The sequence below is a fragment of the Hyaloscypha bicolor genome (genome assembly GCF_002865645.1).
Source record: "Hyaloscypha bicolor E unplaced genomic scaffold K444scaffold_118, whole genome shotgun sequence".
NCBI classification, from domain to species: domain Eukaryota; kingdom Fungi; phylum Ascomycota; class Leotiomycetes; order Helotiales; family Hyaloscyphaceae; genus Hyaloscypha; species Hyaloscypha bicolor.
This window is the reverse complement of record NW_020194620.1, coordinates 1,239,107-1,258,750: the sequence shown is the minus strand read 5'-3', so window position 1 is coordinate 1,258,750 and position 19,644 is coordinate 1,239,107. Positions and strand designations below refer to the sequence as shown.

Sequence of the window (19,644 nt, the reverse complement as noted above, 5' to 3'; positions counted from 1 at the left end):
GGCATGTCACCAGTGACTTTCCAAGCCTTTCGGCGATAAAGTTCAATATCTCCGGGACAGAGGACAGTTGCTGAGATCACAATGAAGCAAACGGCACATACAGCGTTAGGCTATGATTTGTGACTGTGAGTTGGGAAATTGAAGCAGAAATAAGAAGTGAAGTTGGATATCTTCAAGATTTATGGTCATGATACGGCTCTAAAATCTCAGCGCGGCGTGACTACTGTATCCCCAGAGGATGTTCAGCACTAATTACATATCTTACATACTTGTTCCACTTCCCGCGAAGACACGAGAAAAGCTGCTCTGCAACTGGTACCTAAAGGTTACAAACAGAGCCCAGGCATTCTCCCAACGCCGGTGCTCAATATGAGAGAATATGGGAAATGAAGAATTGTCAAACTTAGAATGGTTATTGCTGGTAGGCCATTCCAGACTTATGTCTCCCAATTGTCTTGAAGCTTCCGCCAGCTTGAATAACGTCGAAACGGCTTATGCCCAAGTTTGCAATATCTGTCATGCCGGAGAACCAGAATCCCACCACAACGACGAGATAGCTGAGGAGGAGGATGGATCCCTTGAAGTAATTGCTCTTCCCCTCGCCGTACATGTAGCTGAGAAGGAAGACGCACAAAATTACAGTAACCATATCCCATTGGGGGAAGATGAGGCTGAAGGTATGGTCGACGAGCTTGTCGTCATTAAGCCACTGTCCATTAATGGCACTGAACAACACCAGAGCTGGAATCTGAAGTAGGCAAACTTGGAGCGCATATGCAGATCCAATTTCCATGGATAACGCAATATTGCCGTTCATTGCAAAGGATATGGCATTCTGCCCCAGGGTTAGCAATAATTGGCACGGGTAACTCCAAATACTTACCAGAAATTCGGTGGTGTTAGGAACGAGGGCAAACAATGTGATGCCAAGAAATTTCTCATCAATGGCAACGGAGCTCAACACGACGTCCACCTTGGTGACTAGGATCTCAGCTATGAGGGCGTAAAGTACTGTTGCCCCACAAAGAATGACGGAACTCTTCATCCGACTCCAATTGGGAGCATCGTGACCACCTCCAGCATGAGTTTCCGCGTGTGCCATCTCCTCAGGATCATGAACAACCCCGGCTCGGACTGCTTGGGGCTTGTGCGAAGAGCCTGGTAAGTTACCGGACGTAGATGCTTTTCGAGGAGCCTTAACAACGTCTCTTGCAGCAATGGTTGCAGCAGTGGCAGCCATTTCTGCCACTTCTCGAACGAGATTGATATTCTGCGCTTCGGTAAATCCTGGAATATGCACCTCGGATCTCGAGCTCTCCCCTCCACTGCTCTTCGGAGGTGGGATATGAGGAGTGGGAGACACGCCATTTGGACCCGTAGGATCAGAGACTGAATTGTGTCGGCTTCCATCCTCGCGTGGAGCAAGGCCGACTTGCTTCAACGACTGTCCCAAGATTCGTTTATAAAGCTGCGACTCTCGAATTTCCGATCCACGAGCATCATTTGAGCTATTCAGAGTACTACCTTGTCTCTGCAGTCGACCGTGTGGAGCCCCACTGAAGGGTTGCTGAGGTCCAGAAATTTGTTGCGCCTCCTGTGTTCTTTTCTCATCCACCTCGTTGTTCCAGATAACTGCTGCATGGGTTCGCAGAGTGAACCACAACCCAATTACGTACGAAAGGAATAGAAGAACGGCAGCAAACCAACAGTAAGGACGTACTGCCTCGATGTAGAATCGATCCGTTAAATCTGGAGACTGAGAGAAGTAACACCGACGACAATCACGGCTAGGCGTGGAATCATCTGTATCTACGCAATTCAAACAATTGAGTTCGTGCTATTGATGAAATTAGCAAGTTTATGAGAATAAAAGCTAGCTGAACTCACGGTTCCATAGATCTGGTAAAACAGGGTTGGGCCGAATGCTGCGATGACTGCAAACAGAAGCATGGTTGATGTTACGCCTGCTGATCTGGCATTGAACCTTTGTGTCTTTCTTTTGATTGCCCCAAAGCACATGGATAGTCCGGGAAGGAAAAGAATACCAGCAAAAATGCTGCCTATAATACTCCCCTCCACCAGCTGCCCCTTGCCTTGATTGAGTGCTACACAGTAGAGGAATACCTCTACCAGGGTCGAGAAGAAGGCGTTTATAGCGGCACCAAGTCCCATTGAAGACTGAGCCGAAATGGATGCTACTGCTTGACCAATGAAGTATGCCAGTGGTATGATCGAGAACAGTGCTCCTGTGAAGAGGAATGCAGGAGATGTGATGGTGAGACCCTTCAGCTCCAATACCTCTAATAGGACCCAGTAGTCGAAAATGACAAAGAGAACGACTCCCATCAAATTGATCAGGAAGATGTTGGTGCCATCTACAGTGTATTTCCAGTACTTCAAGCCCACAGCTCGGTAAGTGCAGAGAAGAATGGACGAGTTGGGAATAGAGCCGCGAGAGTAGTCGGAATCTGACTGGAAGGAGAGTGCGAGTGGATGCCGTCGAAGGTGGTAGAATAACAGCATTGTAACTTTGCCCATAGGTATCCAGAAAACTAAGAACCAGCAGATACCGGACACCACGAACAATAGAGGAGTGATGAGCCCATAGAAAAAGAGGAAGAAGATCACTCGTCCTGTGTTCCATTGGCCTCGGCCAAAAAGTCTCCTTTTGAGCGGACGTTCTGAGCCAGTTCGTTGTGTTCCTCGTCTAGTCCTTCCCAAGAGACTATCTGTCTCACTGGCGCTGACTGTCGAGTCGATGCTTCGCCTGGAGCGGCCAACAATGGATCGGTTTCCTTGTGGTCCGAAGAAAAGTCGTCCATCTTCAATGTCCCCGCTCTGCCATTGCTCATATTCTGTTATGCTGCGTCCTTCACCTTCATCTTCATGTGCATATGCTTCATCCTGTTCTAGCCGGACGAACTTCCCGAATGGATAAAACAAGTAGCCCGCAAGTCCCCAGAGGACTCGGCCGTATTCGATAGCACTTGGTGCGGCAGCAAAGATGAAGCACACAACTGCCCCTGTCAATGCAACAAGCCCCAGCCACCATCCAAACCAGACAGTCCATAAAATGTTAAAGAAGAGGAGCCATTTGCTGACCCTGCCGCCAGGAGACGAATGGATATCACCTTCCGCAGTCTTCTGGACTGATCTGTCCTTCTTGTAAAGCGCCGGCTTCCAGATTCGAATACCAAATGGATGTGTTTCGTTTATAGCTTCCTGGCGATCTTTGAGAGTAAAGCTCTCGGCGTCACTCAAATCATCGTCATCGTTCTCATCCGGAGTTATATCATCCACGCCAACCTCACGGAGTGTCCCCTCCTCACCAGACCCCGGTGTTTGGTCTCCACCTTCCACATCTTCCACCAGACTAGCTCTCTCTGCCTGCGCTTCTGCTTCCTCTTCGTCGCGTGATGAGTTGACCCTCGGTAATGGAGGCTGTTGCGTATTGGGCCGCCTTCTTAATGTTGAAGTTTGGTGCCTGACAGACCCAAATCCTGACGTAGCTCCATGCCTTGTAGCAAGATCATCCTCGATTTCCGTCACATCGTCATCCACGGAAAACTCTTGGCCACGATGAGGTGCCTGCACATTTGACGAAGCCCGTCGAGGCATTCCAGGTTTCTTCGACCGTGTACCTCCACGTCCCCGCTCAGGGCCTAACATGGGCGACCTTAGTGGTTGAAATGATCGAGATGATTCCATACTATGTGGTATTGGTCGGTCACTGGTTTGTGAAGATTCGCTGTCCCTGTGTTCGGGCGCATGCGACGCAGCCTGTATGATGGTACCTTCGCCATGAGATTAGCGTGGATGCAGAAATAGGTAGAAAGCTGCAACAAACCCCGCTGAGACATACCGTATGATTGTGGTTCTGGTCTCCGTCGGATTGTGTCTGTTGACTGATAACTCTCTGAAAGTCCCTCAGTTGGCGGTGTAATCTGTTGCGCTATTGATTCCACTATTGACAGAGGATGTCTGTTATCTGTTGGTGAAGCAGGAGTTGACACGTCGGCAGGTTGCTGGGCTGAATCCATCGTTGCACCTGGAGTGTTATCTTGACCAGAAGACATGGCTGCTAGGTTGTTTAAAGCCGTGACTGATATGCCGAGCTATGGCGGGAGCTTGATTAGATAGCTATGCTCGTAGATCCTAGGGTTTGGAATAGTCGGGCACTAAGATCAACAGCTATCACGAGCTGGTTTGTAAACGAAGGAAAAGAGAGCAACACTACGGACGGAAGACATTCGCGCAAGAGACTGTGCGAACACTTCGATGATGGTGATGATTGTCTGCACGTGGAGTGAAGACGGAGGGAGGGAGGGAGGTTTTCTTTTGTCTTAGATACACAATCAGTTGACATCCACATCGATCCCACGAGGTTGCACGAAGGGCTACCGTTCGGAAGGGAAGCCGCGACCATTAGCGTGACTGCCTTGTTTTCTTTTGCGACGACGGGAGACCCTGGTCCCGGTTGCCAAGAAAATTGCACGTGATACGGAAGCCAGGGACGCGTGAGCGGGAAGTGCCTGAAGACCATAAGTCCAAAGGCAAGGCCATCAGCACTTCTATCAACGAACTCTACCAACACCACTTCTCCACGCCCCCCTACCCCCATCACTCCTCTCGCTGCTGCCATCCTGTAGCGATCATGGCGCTCGATAGCTTCTTTCACAACAAGATCGAGAGTAGGAAGCTCGAGATCATCCAGGGTCAAGCTGTTCTGCGAAGATTGGAAGCTCAGAGAAACGACTACAACTCGAGAGGTAGCATCAAGGCCTCCCATAACCAACCATCATGGCTAACACCAGGTAGTGCGGCTATTACGTGAAGAGCTCGGTTTATTGCAGCAACCTGGATCATACGTTGGTGAGGTTGTGAAGGTGATGGGAACGAAGAAGGTCTTGGTCAAGGTGCACCCGGAAGGCAAATACGGTACGACGAAAGGGCAAGCTTTGAAAGTCCAGAACTGACCACGATACAGTCGTTGACGTCTCCGATAATGTTGACATTTCCAAGCTCACGGTTGGAAAGCGGGTTACACTTCTCTCCGATTCCTACAAACTCGAAAAGATGCTGCCGTCGTCTGTCGACCCCCTGGTATCCCTCATGATGGTAGAAAAGGTCCCCGATAGCACATACGATATGATTGGTGGTCTAGATCAACAGATTAAAGAAATCAAGGAAGTTATTGAGCTCGGCCTCAAGCACCCCGAACTCTTCGAGTCTCTCGGCATAGCACAACCCAAAGGAGTCCTTCTATATGGCCCACCAGGAACGGGAAAGACTCTGCTAGCAAGAGCTGTCGCACATCACACCGACTGCAAGTTCATCAGAGTGTCCGGATCAGAGTTGGTGCAGAAATACATCGGAGAAGGATCAAGAATGGTACGCGAGTTGTTCGTCATGGCGAGAGAGCATGCCCCATCTATCATCTTCATGGATGAAATAGATTCCATCGGATCATCCCGTGTGGAGGGCTCATCTGGTGGCGACTCCGAGGTTCAACGAACTATGTTGGAGTTGCTAAATCAACTGGATGGATTTGAGCCTACAAAGAACATCAAGGTCATTATGGCCACGAATCGTCTTGACATCTTGGATCCGGCACTCCTGAGACCTGGACGTATCGACCGAAAGATCGAATTCCCCCCACCAACAGTCGAAGCCAGAGCAGACATTCTTCGAATTCATAGCCGAAGCATGAACTTGACCCGTGGTATCAACTTGACAAAGATTGCCGAAAAGATGAACGGGTGTTCTGGAGCAGAGCTGAAGGGTGTTTGCACGGAGGCAGGCATGTACGCTTTGAGGGAGAGACGAGTGCATGTTACTCAGGAAGATTTTGGTAGGTGCCGGGGCAGAAATCCCTTTCATATTCTCACTGTCTCATGGTTTCTCCCGGGACGTTGTCCTAGTCCTCATGAAGCACTCGCTAATTCTCCTTCTAGACCTGGCAACGGCGAAGGTGCTGAACAAGCACGATGACAAGGAGGTCAGTCTGGGGAAATTATGGAAATAGATGCATTTGGCGAGACCTTTGCGAATTGTACGATAGCAGTAATAGATATCAATCTATTCTCGAAGTCAGTTTGGCCTCGAGACGAGGGCACCGTGTCATCAGCCACACGACCCCTGTTTTGAGAGAGAAGGTTTCCCGAGCTGGAGCTTGCAGCATGCCCACGCGCAAGAAAACAGAGGCAGGCCATTCTTTCTAACCGTCAACTCAGCATCTTCATAAACTGGATGATTTATATCCGAGAATAGTCGGACGGACAGAAACGCCCCTCTCTTTGCTGACTCAGGTTGATATTCAGAGGGCCCCAGTTTTGTGTACGGAGAGGGTGGGGTATGACGTGCAACCCTGGCATGCTCAGAAAAACGTTGGATGTTGATCATTGTGAGTAAAAGCTAGAGCCCTCCAAGTTTGTAAACCATTCATCGCCGCGCCGGCATAGCACGTATATTTCTCCAGCGAAAGAGACACGACTGATCTTCAATTGCCTTCTCAGAGCAACTCAGCCGAGCGCCAACCGGTCGGTTGCCCCTCATTCCTTCCCGTCTACCCCTCGCTGTCGAAGCTGGGCTCAACAAATTAGGCACAGGGCATCCGACAAGCTCTCAGCCACCCCCAGTTGAGGGAGCTCCGGCTGACCTTGGGTGTCAGCAGCGACGTAACCCAGGATGGCTCAGATCCCCTTCCGCCAAAACTACAGAAAGCCCTCGCGCCAGGCGAGCATGGAGTGAGTCCAGACGCCCGCTTCACCACAATGGCGATGGCATTATTGACCAAGATTACCAGTCCACACAACGATTTGAACCCTCATGTGGACCATTACATTGGCATTGACGTTGGCACGGGTTCTGCAAGAGCCTGCGTAATCGATGCCTCTGGTGACATCAAGGCGCTGGCGACGGAGAACATTGGACTTTGGCAACCAGAAACTGGATACTACGAGCAGTCGACTACCGATATCTGGAGATGCATCTGCATGTGCGTCCACCGAGCTCTCAGCCAGCACAACATCGATCCGACGACTGTTCGTGGAATTGGCTTTGACGCCACCTGCTCCCTAGCAGTCTTCGCACACGATACCGATAAACCAGTGCCTGTTACCGGCCCTAATTTCACGAATGACGGAAATGATCGCAACGTCATTCTCTGGTTGGACCACAGACCTGTCGAGGAGACGGCAAAGATCAATGCTACCGGCCACAATCTCTTACGCTATGTTGGAGGCAAGATGAGCATTGAGATGGAAATACCAAAAGTGCTGTGGTTGAAGAACCATATGCCACCTGAGTTGTTTGATCGTTGCAAGTTCTATGACTTGGCAGATGCGTTGACCCATCTGGCAACAGGCAACGAGACGAGGAGTTTCTGCAGCACAGTCTGCAAACAGGGCTATGTCCCAGTTGGAGTTGATGGAAGTGTCAAGGGGTGGCAGGATGATTTCTACGAGGCCATTGGCTTGGGGGACCTTACCAAGGATGACTATAAGAGGATTGGTGGAGTTGATGGGGTGGTGAGCCTTTTCGTAATCCGTTTCTTATACCCCGGAATCGCTAACTAACTTCTCATAGAACGGAAAGTACCTAAGTGCTGGCGAATTAGTTGGCGTTCTGAGTGAGAAGGCCGCTTCACAGCTGGGCCTGCCTGCCGGCATTGCAGTTGGTAGTGGTGTCATAGACGCTTATGCTGGGTGGGTTGGCACCGTAGGCGCAAAGGTCAACCTGGACAGTGACCAGCTTGACTCCCAGGTTCCTAAGAACGATATGTCTCAAGCTTTCAGCCGACTGGCAGCAGTTGCAGGAACATCGACATGCCATCTTGCAATGTCAAAACAGCCCGTTTTCGTCGACGGTGTCTGGGGTCCATATAGAGACGTGCTGCTTCCGGATTTCTGGATGGCTGAGGGTGGCCAGTCAGCAACGGGAGAGCTTTTGAAGCATGTTCTCGAAACCCACCCAGCATACAATGAAACCGTGTCTCTGGCTGAGTCCTTCAGCACCAGCGTCTACGACTACTTGAACTCTCATTTGGAGGAATTGAAAGAAAAGACAAACGCACCAACGATCTCCTACCTCGGTCGACACTTTTTCTTCTACGGCGACCTCTGGGGCAACCGTTCTCCGATTGCCGATCCTAACATGACCGGATCTGTCATCGGACTGAGCAGTGACCGAAGCATGGATGGCTTGGCTATCTATTATTACGCTACCATGGAGTTCATCGCCATGCAGACACGCCAAATCGTCGAAAAAATGAACGATTCCGGACATGGCATCACCAGCATCTTCATGTCAGGATCCCAATGCCAGAACAAGATTTTGATGGAACTCATGGCCACGACGTGTGACATGCCTGTATTGATCCCAAGATACGTACACGCGGCTGTGGTTCATGGTGCGGCTATGTTAGGTGCTAAGGCAGCCAGTGCTGATACAGATGGCAAGACCGAGGATCTTTGGAGCATCATGGATCGTATGAGCAAGCCTGGCAAAGTCACGAGACCGGGGAAGAATGCGAACGAGAAGAAGCTACTTGATGCTAAGTACAAGGTATTCCTGGAGCAGGTTAAAACACAACAGGAGTATCGGATGAGCGTGGATGAGGCTGTTAAAGGGTGGGCTTGATTGTCTCCGTGTATTTAAAAGATAGAAAGAATAGAATGCTTGTTACCGCCTTGCGTCTAAATTTCAAACCCTTCTAGCAAATGCTTCGTCTTGACTTGGTGTTCAGCTCGAAGTAGGATATTCAGACCATCATATCTAACGAATACTCAATGCTTCAGTTGTATTAGGAGACCCAAAATCTCTCGAATTGCGTACCGTGCGAGAAGTGCAACAACGTGATCATATTCACGCATCGTAATGAGTGTTTCTATGGATATCCCAAACAGACAAAGCTAATTTCAAAACGCCGATCCGCCATATCCTCGCGGAGATGACAGCCATGTTCTAAACAGTTGCCATGCAGAAATCTTGCGGCAGTACTGAAGCAGTAACTGAACCACCCAATGCCTTCCTTTTAAACCGAGAACACCATTATAGTACAATGCTGCGCTTCCCATTCCTTCCCATTTTCCCAGCCATCCGAAGACATATATTTGCCTCTTCCCGTTTTTGCCTCCCGGCCCAGCTCGTGACCCTTATCTTATCACGTATACTCATAAAACTTTCTCTTGCTATCGCCTATCACCCTCAGTCTTTAGCCTGTACGTATCCTGCAACCCCGGAAACGCTTTAGCAAATGTAGGCCCCAAGCTCCAATTCTCCAACCTCCTCAAATGCCGCTCAAAAACGGGGTTAATCATCAATTCATCACTCTCGGGACTGCTCAGTAGCGTATCCGTAGGCTCATACGGCCAATTCAGGCTCAGGGTCGTCGTAAATGGGATAAAGAAGTTATCAAAAAGGTAGTCTCGCGGGTTGTAGTCTCGTACAAGGCGGTCTCGCATCTTGGGCCAGGGCAGGTGGTCGATCCAAGCTGGATGGGAGGTGAAGAGTTGGGAGGGCCGAGGCGTAAACCATTCGGGGAGACGGTCGTAGTTCTCTTGCGTGGGAGCGATTTGCCAGCGCATCACGAGGAACATGACGTACAGGACTGCTACTTTCTCGGGAAGAGTGGACAGATCTGGAAAGGTTGCTAGAATGTCTGTAAATACTTTGGACAGTGGGTGGGAGTTGACGCTCCGAGCGGGGTTGAGGAGCGAGGACACGCTTGGATACGCTGGTCCAACAAGCTGGGGGGTTGAAACACCTTCAGAGGCTTGTTGCTGTCGTTCGTGGAGAAAGTCCAAAAGTAGAGAATCCAATGGACAGGTTGGAGGTCCGTTCCGTATAGGTGCTGCGTGTCCCATCATTTCAGCATTGGGTGTCCCGGGATTGTAATTGGAATGGCTACCCATAGAATTGCTTCTATGGTGTGCAGGACTTCCCCTATCCGACGCTCGAAGAATATGTCGATAGCTTGGTTCTGGTGTCCCATTTATCCCATTTGGAATTTTGTTTATCCGTTGAGTGCCATCGAGTAAAAAATCCAACCCCAGTCTCTCGGGGCCCATGTCCAGATTATGTGCCATATCGTGCTTCTGCTTCATTAATTGTTGTGTCTGGGCAGTTTGATTTGGGGGATAGGCCCGAGGATCGTGGCCCATTGGCGCACTGGGAGCTTGCCATTGAGGTGCTGTGGGAGGGGCAGGAGAAGCTGCACTGTTCGATGTCGAGTCATTGTGATTCGAGGATGAGCCAGGTCGAGTGTGGACGTACGGCTGCACAGGAGAAGAGTACTGTGGGATTTCGAGACCTGGCCAATTGTCAGCGACTTGCCGCAGAGGGGTTGCTAGGACCAGGAACAAACCAATTACTGACCATGTTGTCCCAGAATTGGTTGGATCAAAGCTAGCACTGAAGCCAACCGCTTCTTAATATCTGTGTTCTCCGCTTCAACAGCTTCCTTCTGCCGCAGCACATGCTGCAATTCCTGGTACGGCTGCTGCGACGTCAAGTCGCGAATCCGCCGCTCGAGACTCTCAATTTGATTTTTCGTCCTCTCTCGAATAGCCCGCTGGGCCTCGCGGTCATTGGCACGCTTCTTTGCCAACTGGTCGGGGGTGAGGTTTGCGACACCGCGCGAGCTCGACCCTGTCGTCCGTCGCTTTTTGTTCTGGTCGTTTGCAGGGTCCCCAGGTGAGGTTGCTTCTTCGGAAAAATCCCGTTTTTGCTGCGTTCCCTCACCGGGAGCCATTGCTGCGAGAACCCGTGGGCGCGAGGTCCCTATTGCATGGATGCGAGGAAAACCCCGGGGTGTGGGCGGTCGTCAAGGGACAATTATATCGTGGGCCGTCATGAATCGTCAGTTGTACGAAGGAGACCCTTGAGTCATGCAGCGAGACGGAGTGTGAGGGGAGAGAAGGAGATGTTGAAGGGGTCCACAGATGGCAGCTTTTCGCAACATGGGGGTTTGCAATTTTGGCTAATAAAAGTCATGACACAGCAAAGCCTCGGCCAATCTGAGTCAGGTGGAGCAGGGATAACGATCTGCATTGGAGCATGGCACGTGAGGCCGATGGAATGAGCGGATATATGAGGAAATGAGAGAGATATAGGTACGTGAAGACATTTCAGATAAATAGGTGAGGTGTGTCGAAGCGGATCTGACTAAAGCATGAAGAGACCGGAAATAGGGGCGGTGGGAACCAGGTGACAAACGTCACTCATCTCTAGGACGGTATGACATTTATCTGTCAAGTCTTCTTATCCATCACTCGCTCTTCCATCCCCTTGATGATATAATACATTATTGAGTGGATCTCAAGACCTTTTGGCCGCTTTCGCTCCCCTTCACTCCGACTGAGCCCTCGCCAACGCCTCGTGCACATGGGCTGGGAATCTGTATCTCAACTGGCTTGTGTACGTCGTCAAATCCATATGTGCCTGCTTCAAATCATCAATCATCGACTGTCGTGTTCCTTCATTTCCACCAAATTGCGCGCTGGCCAAATTTGCTCGCTGTCTGTTGCAGGATTTAATCGTCCACATCAGAAGGTTGGGAACGTTTTGTGCGACCGGTTGCGAAAGGGAGGCAAATTTCGTTGCAGTATTTCGGATCACACTGGAATTTCCTCGAGCCTTCAGAGGGAGGATATCAAGGCTCGCAATAATCTATAATGGGTTAGATGGGAAGCAGGTTTCATTGACCAAAAAAAGAAACTTACGTCTAGTGCTCGAGCCCACTCTCCATTCTCGACCAAGTCTCTGGCTGCACCCATCTCGAGTAACGTGCCACAAGCGACCAGGTTGGAGGGATTGACCTTCTGAGAAAATATTGCATTTCCATCATACAGTGCCTTCATCCTCTGAGCCAAGATGACAGGATCGTCAACCGTTGTGAGACTGGATTCGGTCCCTCTCTCCTTTGCAGCATCAGCAGCACCAGCATCAGCACGGGGCTTCAACGGATCTATTCGCATCCTCTCCTCGCCAAGAGGCACAGCAATTGCTTCGCTCAGTGCTCGGTTGACTATGACGACGACGTTGTCGTATTCTCCGGCAAGGTGATACAACAAGACAGCATCAGTCGTTCGTCCATTGTCATCAGCAACGCTTGCAGCCTGCATGGTAATCCGTCTCATGAAGTCGTCCCTCTCATCCAAGCCGATCAGTCTCATTCTTTCTTCGATAACACCCTTGATCCGCTGCCCATCCTCACGCATATCTCCAAGGAGCAGAGCAAATTCCCTGCTCTCCAGCACAAGCTCACGGAGCGCCTCATGGCACAGAGCCACCTGATTGGTACCAGCTTGCCCTGGAAGATCCTTGTTGAGACAAATCATTGTCAAGTAATCAACAGCTGCGCTAACGTTCGCAGCTCTGAAGTCCCGTGTATACAAGCCGACCATAATGCCGAAGTTGATTTGAGGTTGGCCCTTGGTCGTCAAGCTACATAGATCCTCGATACCTGAACTTGGATTTGAAACCCTGAGGAGACCATAAAAGTCAAGGGCAATGGCGAGATGGACACCGTCGACATATGAATAGGTATAGAGGTATGACACGGCCTCTTCAAACATGCCCAGTGCAATCTGGAGAAAGACGTAAGTGCCAAAGCCCAAGCCATTCATCTCGGCGCCTCCTCTGTTGAAGAACCGCTCTCCGATTGTTCTGAGTGTGTTTCGTGCGTCATCCAATGCATACACGTCGCTGGCCATTGCCTCGACTCGATTTAGTTCACGCGCGAGAACTATTTGCATCCAAACAAAGTCTTCTACGTTCATGGTGATACCCTGCAGAGAGCGTTCAGTGAGGTCACACCGACCGATCAGCTTGTAACAGGCCATCCTGTAGGGATCGATTGAGTTCTCGGGCGCGATTCGAAGGCGTTGGTTGTATTCGCTACGAATCCGAGCTTGCAAGTCCTCACGCAGCCTCCTATCGCTGCTGGTGGCATAATCCCGGATGTAAGCTGCGAAGTTACGATCAATAGCTCTGAAGGCGATTGCATTATCATGAACAAAGCCGTCTGCCTCCTTAACATGCCCGGTCCGGATCAGGTAGTAGATGACAGCCCATGCGTAATCTTCTCCTAACAGCTGTAAATCGGAATTGTCGCCAGATAGGTTCTTTTTGACGGCTTGAAGTCGAACGTATGCCTTGACTTTGTTGAGAACATTCGGCCTACCACCAAGGGCGGCATCTCGAGGGTTCTTCGCGACTGCCTCTTCCATTCGTTCAAACTCTAGCTTCTCCAAAGCCTTCGCCGAGCCTCTGAGAATGGCCTTCTTGACAGCAGTTTGCTTCGCCGAATTGAGCGACTCGTCAAGATATGTTTCAGCAAAACCGCGTTCTTTTGCCGTGGACAGCTCCACCAGTGATTTGACATCAGGATCCTCCCCAACAATCTCTGAAAGTGTGCGGTAAGCTGCGACTAATTCCTCAGCTTGTTGATCGGCTGCTTGCTTAACAACAGTCGAGAACTCGTGACAAACAGGATAGGGGCGTTTCTGCAGTCGCGCAACATTTAGATTCTGCACCTTTTCGGCATAGTTGCTCTGCTTCTCTCGCTGGAACCGATCTTGGGGACCAGGCACCACCCCACTTGCTTCCATCTTTTTCTCCACGTCGGAGAACAGGACTTGATGGCCGGTGCCAGCTGGACCAGCGGCTCCAATAACGGACTTCTGTAGGTTAGATCTCCCAAGAGTGCTTTCTCGCTTTTCATCAGGTCCTCTTGAGCCAGCCAAAGCAGCCGCCTTACTTCGCCTGGAACGACCGAATGCTGTTGGATTCTCACTCGAAGAAGCAGCAAAGCTTGATCTGGCCCCGCCATGCGGAGTATTGGTGGGGTTAATACCAAAATGCTGGTATATTCTCTTCCGCTGGGCATCCCATTCCATAGTCACATTCTCCTCCAGGAAGGCGTCGAAATCTCGAACTGAGCGAGCCAAGCCATCAGAGATCATGCTGAGTGTAGTCTGCGTCTGCAAATTTGCAAGATACCCCTCCACGTCGGTATCATTTTCCTCTCGAGTTTGCTGTCGCTCAACCCTGCCGGTCGCTGAAGTGAAAGCATTCAAATCTCTCACTGCTGCTCCCGGGTCGACTCCCGAAGCCGCAAGAAGGTAATGCGCCCTGCCATTAGCTGTTCGATCTGGTGCCCCTGTGCCTATCCGTTTGATTCGTTGTCGAAGATCTCCAAGGCCGAGCTGAAGTTGAGGTAGATCGTCTGCGACTGACTCTGCGTGTGCTCTCTTTCGGCTCGCCTCCACAATAATATCCCAGTATGCAGGATTCTGATCACTTCGCTGGGTTGGCGGGACGGGTAGCTGTACGGAAGATGTGAGGCCGCCCAGCTGCTGAGGTTGCGATTGACCGAAGAGGCTGGTCCCAGCTTGTGGTTGTTGACCCTGTGTGCTGGCTCCAAAAGGACCACCGCCTGCTGGAGGTTGCGAGGCTCCTGCTGATGTAGTACCCAACGCTCCGAAGAGACTTCCTCCACTTGTCGTCTGCGGTTGAGATGTTGACGTCCCCAGTGATGAACCGAAAACGCCTCCTGTGGTCGCCGGCTGCGTTGTAGTTGCGCCAAAGGGGTTTGGAGTTGCTGCAGATGAGCCTGCGGGCCTGAACAAATTATCTGAAGGTCTCGCCGTATTGTTGAGGCTGCCAAAGAGGGACGTCATTGTGGTGGATGAAGCAAAATGAGCAGATGGTGTGCAGAGGCCGCGCACAGCGGGTGTTGGTGGGAGTGGTGGTAGGTTGACGCGCCTACAGTAGAATTTTTTGGAGGTTCGCGCTGATGTCTTGATTCGCGACGCGGCCAGACCTCCGCTTCAGTGCTGATTGCAGGAAGAGCGAGGTCTCTTCGAGATGTTGAGGGGATATGCTCTGAAAGATGCAAGTAATCGGAAATTAAATTATATTGAACGATTTCTGAGCTCAAGGTGTTGTGTAGTATTGTGACAATAGGAGCGTCGAGACAATGTGCCGACAATAGGAAGCCTTGTTCTAAGAAATTATAAGCGATGTGAATCTTGAGGCTTGGTGGACTTTTGACACTGAGAATTACAACTCAAAAGGAGGACTGATGCGTGTTGTATCAGGCAATTTCTTCTCATTCGGACGAATGCTTATATACTTCAGCCCCGTCTCATCTAACACTGGGCTCCCTCTACCTGATCGACCAAAAGCACAACTCCCAACGCCACGCCATGCATTCAAACGCTATGCAGTCCCTTCCATTCATGCAGTATCATCATAAACCTCATCTCCGGAAGCCATTTACAAAGAAGAACCGGCACTCCAGGTCGCTTTATCCTAAGAGTGTCATACCATGCAATGCCACACCGATGCAATGCCAATGCAGTCCCAATGCGTAGACCTTAAACCCCCCCCCTTCTTTTTCATTGATCTCTGTTTTCGTGCTTCATTACTGTCGATGTTTTCAGCTGAGCCGTCGGTCGGTCCCAGTGGCATCACTACCACTTCGATCCCGACCCGTCTTACTGCCTCCAAAACTCTGCTGAGCAATCCATTCCAGTACTGTCTCATAACACAGGACATACTGCCTCAAACTTTGCACCATGCTTAGTCTCTGACCCCTAAAGTCTTCCACTGTCTTCTCAATAAGATCTAAATCCTGGTCGAAAACCCAACCCCCGGAGCTGTCGGTTCCAGGGGCCTTCCCTTTCCCCATATAATCTCCTCCGCTCGATGCGGTCACCTCCATTGGCGTAACACCGCTCTTCATCTCTTTGCGTTGGCGCTTCAACATGTCGATCACGGAATCAACAGTGCAAAATGTACCAGTCCGGCCGCAGCCGGCACTGCAGTGAACCAACATCGGTCGAGAAGCTTCCTCAGATTCTGGATCATCAGAGCGGGGGGAGTGGGTAGGTGCTGCGGTGGCGCGCTGAATGAAGTTGCTTAGTTCGACCAGGCCTAGAAGCTGGCTTGGGCTTGCAGGCGCTCCGAAATCAGGCCAGGAGGAGTAGTGAACTTGTGTAATTTCACGCATGGGCGAGAATGGGTGTGCAGCATGAGAGAGTGTGAACTTCCGGATAATGGCGTAAGGAGGCTCTGCAGGCTGTGGAGCAGGTGCACTTTCTGCGGTCGTGTTAGCACGTCGTCGACCCGGATCTTTGCGTTCCGCTGGCGTGCGATGTCTCTTTGTATCCAGAGACACCTTCTTCTCGGAAAGGCTTTTAAGCCTCATCGGTCCGTACTCTTGACTGGCCCAGTACGAGTGACATTTGAGTTGTCCACCCTCGGATTCGGCGGTCAGCATGACAATCACCCGTACATCTTGATCCCAAATGACGCTCCAGAAGTCCTACATCAGATTAGCAGGGGATAATATCAAGACAGACAAAGGAAACTTACCTCAAAAGTTGCAGGTAGGGGGCCTTGCGAAGCAATATACCGTTTATTACTTCGCGAAGCCTTAATGTGACTAGCATTGACATAGTCACAAGCCCCGTCCGAACGACCCTGGAGTCTCACTCTGGCATGCTCGAACGGCCAGATGTTGTTGTACCGATTTTTACCGCCCTTCTCGATGCCGGCGATTTGAACATCTTTGGTGCCTCCAGCAGGTGTGCCATAAGAAACGCCGGAAGAGAGAGCTCTACTCATCCTCGACTGTTCAGCAAGCTCAAGACGCAAGAACTTATCAGAAACCTTCCTTCCATGGTCTTCTTTTGTGGCGGCTTGGAGGAGCCAATCCGGAAGGATCTTGTCGGATTCTGCAATCAATTCCTCTGGCATTTTGATGTCCATCTGGCCCACACCACCAATCAAGTCCTGATTTTGTCGGATGTTACTGAAAAATGGGTTTGCAGCATTTTTAGTAGCAGGCATTACACAACCTCCGGCTACTGGCGCGACTTCGGGTCCTGAAGTTCCCAAGGAGAGACTGATCTTTGAAGACTGCAATTCTTGAGTCGACCGATGATCAATGAGTTGCGGAAAGTGCTTAGAAAAGTATGCGAACCCGCCTCTCAAAATGTAGGATCGCCCTTTCCAGCCTTCGTTGGAGAATTTCTTGAGGGTGTTGATTGCTGACGTTGCGTCCTTTTTCTCATCAGAGAAAGCGTCATAAACAACGATATATTTGGCGTTCCTCCACTGAGAAAATCTGGCTTTTTCGGCCTCATTGGTAAATGTGTCTTGTAGTTTCTGCAGATTGAAGGAGGGCCGCTTTAATAGCGTTGTAGGTATGCACAGGTTCAGAGCATCATGTATTCGTGACTGTGAAAACTGCGGGAACACGCGAAGATCTAACAACAGGAGTTGCCCAGCGGGAATACTGTTTATCATATCTCTTAGCTGGGCCGAAGATATCATGACAGGTCCATCTTCTAGAGAGGAGGGAAGTGTATCTGCCCGGGGATGTTGTAAGCCTGGTTGTTGAATCCTCAGGTGTGGTGAGGGAGGATCCGCTTTATTTTGAGGCAATGATAGTCGAGGATGTCGATCGTCAAGGCTTGAGAGTGCATTCCTTTGCACCGGAAGAGGACCAACATTGACAGGAGATTGTTGGCGGGGTATGTCGAAAAACGAAGGCGCATTTAAAGATGCCTCTCTAGGTCGCATGGGCTCTGGAGACGCAAATCGAGCTTGTCGTTCGCCATCCAGGTCCATTCGATCAGGGGTAGCACCGCGAGCCTTCGGCCTAGATCTGGGAGACGGAGGATGTTCTTGAGAATCCGATCTTGAAGGTTTTCGATCTATCTTGGGACGCACATGTGCACCTGGAGTTGATGCAAAATGCTGAAGGTTCCCATGGCTGAGTTTGAAGTTGTTATGTTCCTCCGACTGCCTTCGAAAAGCCTCATATTCTCGGTTTGAATCTAAAGGAATGACTTGCGGTGATGGATAGGAAATTATCGAGGAAGTCGATGGGCTCCAACCGACGGGACCTGGAGCAGTATCTCGCCCTTCGCTGGCAGGATCGACAACAAGCCCAAAGTAATTCGGCGAGGGTGTTCGAACATCTTGTGCTGCGCCAGGTGATCGAAGAAAAGGCACTGCGTTTGGGGGTAGTGACTGGCCAACAGACGCCGAGACTTGTGATAATTGAGGGCTCAGAGGATTTGTAGCTCGAGGAGTGCGGGAACTGGAATGGGAATGTGAATGGGAAGACCGAGGGATCGGTCTCGTAGCCGTCTTCGTCACCATTTTGTACAGGATTCCCAGCTCAGAAGAGACAGAGAGATTATGTACGGAGAGCGCGGGGTCGTGGTCACGGGACGTCTTTATCTTTCGGTATCCATTGTGGTCTGAACTGAACAGTGACGTGCTTTCGAACACGAGTAAGGAGGTTCGAGACGCGAAGGCGATTGAGGTTCGAGAGGTCGGTGAGGCTGAGGGGTGGGGGTGGGGTGAGAAGTGGTGAATGGGTCGCGATGACGCTGTGAAGCTGAACAGCCGCAGAGGCGAAGAAAAGAGCTGAGAGGACTCGGGGTTCGGAGTGGTGAACAGAGTTCAAAATCGATCGACAGCCGACCAAGCTTCTTCGGAATCGTCAAGCGCGGATCGCGGGGGCGAGGGATGGAGTTGGTGCGGGAATACTGTCAGGACTGCTGGATCAGGCGGACTTTAAAAGAAGGAGACTCTTCGCAGAAAAGGTCGGCGGTAAGGCGGGTCATATACAGTATTAGCCTTCGAAGATGCGGATGGGGATATTGGAGAGGGGGATGTTGTGAGGGAGATGTCGGATGTGGTAGGGCAGAGGTAGACGTACTGCGTAGACGCAGACGCAGACGCGGTGAGAAGTTCACCTCCGGGCTGGCTGGCTATTCAGTAGTAGGGGTCGAGGTCAAGATGGAAGGCGCCACACTGACCCCAATGGCGTGGTTTAGGTATTCTTAGCTGGCCATCGATCTCGCCCTCGCCCTCACAAATCTTGGTTCCTGCTCTGGTTGCTACCAGTAGACTCTTCAAGGACCATGGGCATGGTTCTTTCTTTCTCGACAATGGCCTAGTCATAATCATAAACCTACCAACGATCCGCTCCTGCTCGAACATCCAGACACGAGACACATCCATCTCCAGCCATCCTCTTGCCACAGCCACTCAGCCCTCCCTATCCTCTCACACAGTACTTGCTCGCTATGTCCTCTCCAGTACGTACCGGTCTCGTCGTTGCTGCGATTCCTTCTTAGTAATGTGCCCCTGCCGCGGCTGCTTATCCAAGCTCGGCCTGGCGACGTCATATTCTCCTGGTTTCTAATTGTCAGACATCTGAGCATCCCTCGCGGTGGCCTGGCTACCGGCCCACCGCTGCCTCCCCAGCTCCAGCTCCAGCTCCCGCTCCCGCTCCGACGACAAACAGAGGACTTCAATGTGACTTGACTCGAGGCGCAGGAAATGATGCTGTGGGCGTGTCCTCCCCGTCCCCGCCCCCGACGCCATGCATTTGGAAGAGAGTCTGGACCCTACTTGCGCTGCACAGCATGTCGCCCGTGACCCCTGCCCTGCCCTGCCTAGTCCAGCCCTGCCTCCAACAATCGACGGCCTCCAGGCTTCCTGCAGGTGAGGCTTCGCTTGCGGAGGCGGTCTCCGCTCCGCAAACACTGGATGATATCCAGTTTCCCATTTGTACACCGAAGATCTGGGTCAACCATGGCAGAGTGAGGCCAA

The 19,644-nt window shown here is 51.0% G+C and overlaps 6 protein-coding genes across 6 annotated transcripts; 2 read left to right on the top strand and 4 right to left on the bottom strand.

The window, feature by feature from the left end:
• Positions 1 to 156: 156 nt before the first annotated feature.
• Positions 157 to 4,380, bottom strand: K444DRAFT_567006 (calcium permease). The gene is made up of 4 exons (XM_024877149.1): positions 3,863 to 4,380; positions 1,888 to 3,794; positions 884 to 1,837; positions 157 to 835 (listed from the first exon to the last, which is right to left on the bottom strand). The coding sequence occupies exons 1-4, from the start codon at positions 4,074 to 4,076 to the stop codon at positions 413 to 415; spliced, it is 3,498 nt and encodes a 1,165-aa protein (XP_024733315.1). The 5' UTR covers positions 4,077 to 4,380; the 3' UTR covers positions 157 to 412.
• A 274-nt stretch (positions 4,381 to 4,654) lies between these two features.
• Positions 4,655 to 6,025, top strand: K444DRAFT_535895 (26S protease regulatory subunit 8; the record flags this gene model as incomplete). Its single annotated transcript, XM_024875330.1, has 4 exons — positions 4,655 to 4,769; positions 4,819 to 4,938; positions 4,988 to 5,851; positions 5,955 to 6,025. 4 exons carry the CDS (start codon positions 4,655 to 4,657, stop codon positions 6,023 to 6,025), a joined length of 1,170 nt encoding a protein of 389 aa, XP_024733314.1.
• A 304-nt stretch (positions 6,026 to 6,329) lies between these two features.
• On the top strand, positions 6,330 to 8,713 carry K444DRAFT_616239 (Pentulose kinase). Its single transcript, XM_024880886.1, has 3 exons — positions 6,330 to 6,746; positions 6,806 to 7,529; positions 7,588 to 8,713. The coding sequence occupies exons 1-3, from the start codon at positions 6,688 to 6,690 to the stop codon at positions 8,638 to 8,640; spliced, it is 1,836 nt and encodes a 611-aa protein (XP_024733313.1). The 5' UTR covers positions 6,330 to 6,687; the 3' UTR covers positions 8,641 to 8,713.
• Positions 8,714 to 8,792: 79 nt separating this feature from the next.
• K444DRAFT_666033 (uncharacterized protein) lies at positions 8,793 to 10,941 on the bottom strand. The gene is made up of 2 exons (XM_024887154.1): positions 10,378 to 10,941; positions 8,793 to 10,312 (listed from the first exon to the last, which is right to left on the bottom strand). Exons 1-2 carry the CDS (start codon positions 10,751 to 10,753, stop codon positions 9,192 to 9,194), a joined length of 1,497 nt encoding a protein of 498 aa, XP_024733312.1. The 5' UTR covers positions 10,754 to 10,941; the 3' UTR covers positions 8,793 to 9,191.
• A 408-nt stretch (positions 10,942 to 11,349) lies between these two features.
• On the bottom strand, positions 11,350 to 14,684 carry K444DRAFT_535528 (NIC-domain-containing protein; the record flags this gene model as incomplete). The annotated part of the gene is made up of 2 exons (XM_024875295.1): positions 11,350 to 11,670; positions 11,724 to 14,684. 2 exons carry the CDS (start codon positions 14,682 to 14,684, stop codon positions 11,350 to 11,352), a joined length of 3,282 nt encoding a protein of 1,093 aa, XP_024733311.1.
• Positions 14,685 to 15,445: 761 nt separating this feature from the next.
• K444DRAFT_632820 (phosphatase-like protein) lies at positions 15,446 to 18,180 on the bottom strand (the record flags this gene model as incomplete). The annotated part of the gene is made up of 2 exons (XM_024883524.1): positions 15,446 to 16,333; positions 16,384 to 18,180. The coding sequence occupies 2 exons, from the start codon at positions 18,178 to 18,180 to the stop codon at positions 15,446 to 15,448; spliced, it is 2,685 nt and encodes an 894-aa protein (XP_024733310.1).
• Between the last annotated feature and the right edge of the window lie 1,464 nt (positions 18,181 to 19,644).

Coding starts and splice junctions, on each gene's coding strand:
- K444DRAFT_567006 (XM_024877149.1), bottom strand. CDS start 4,076: ATGTCTTCTGGTCAAGATAACACTCCAGGTGCAACGATGGATTCAGCC. Junction 3,795..3,862: donor ACCAGAACCACAATCATACG/GTATGTCTCAGC, acceptor CTCATGGCGAAG/GTACCATCATACAGGCTGCG. Junction 836..883: donor CTAACACCACCGAATTTCTG/GTAAGTATTTGG, acceptor ACCCTGGGGCAG/AATGCCATATCCTTTGCAAT.
- K444DRAFT_616239 (XM_024880886.1), top strand. CDS start 6,688: ATGGCTCAGATCCCCTTCCGCCAAAACTACAGAAAGCCCTCGCGCCAG. Junction 6,747..6,805: donor TCGCGCCAGGCGAGCATGGA/GTGAGTCCAGAC, acceptor CAAGATTACCAG/TCCACACAACGATTTGAACC. Junction 7,530..7,587: donor TTGGTGGAGTTGATGGGGTG/GTGAGCCTTTTC, acceptor AACTTCTCATAG/AACGGAAAGTACCTAAGTGC.
- K444DRAFT_666033 (XM_024887154.1), bottom strand. CDS start 10,753: ATGGCTCCCGGTGAGGGAACGCAGCAAAAACGGGATTTTTCCGAAGAA. Junction 10,313..10,377: donor ACCAATTCTGGGACAACATG/GTCAGTAATTGG, acceptor ACAATTGGCCAG/GTCTCGAAATCCCACAGTAC.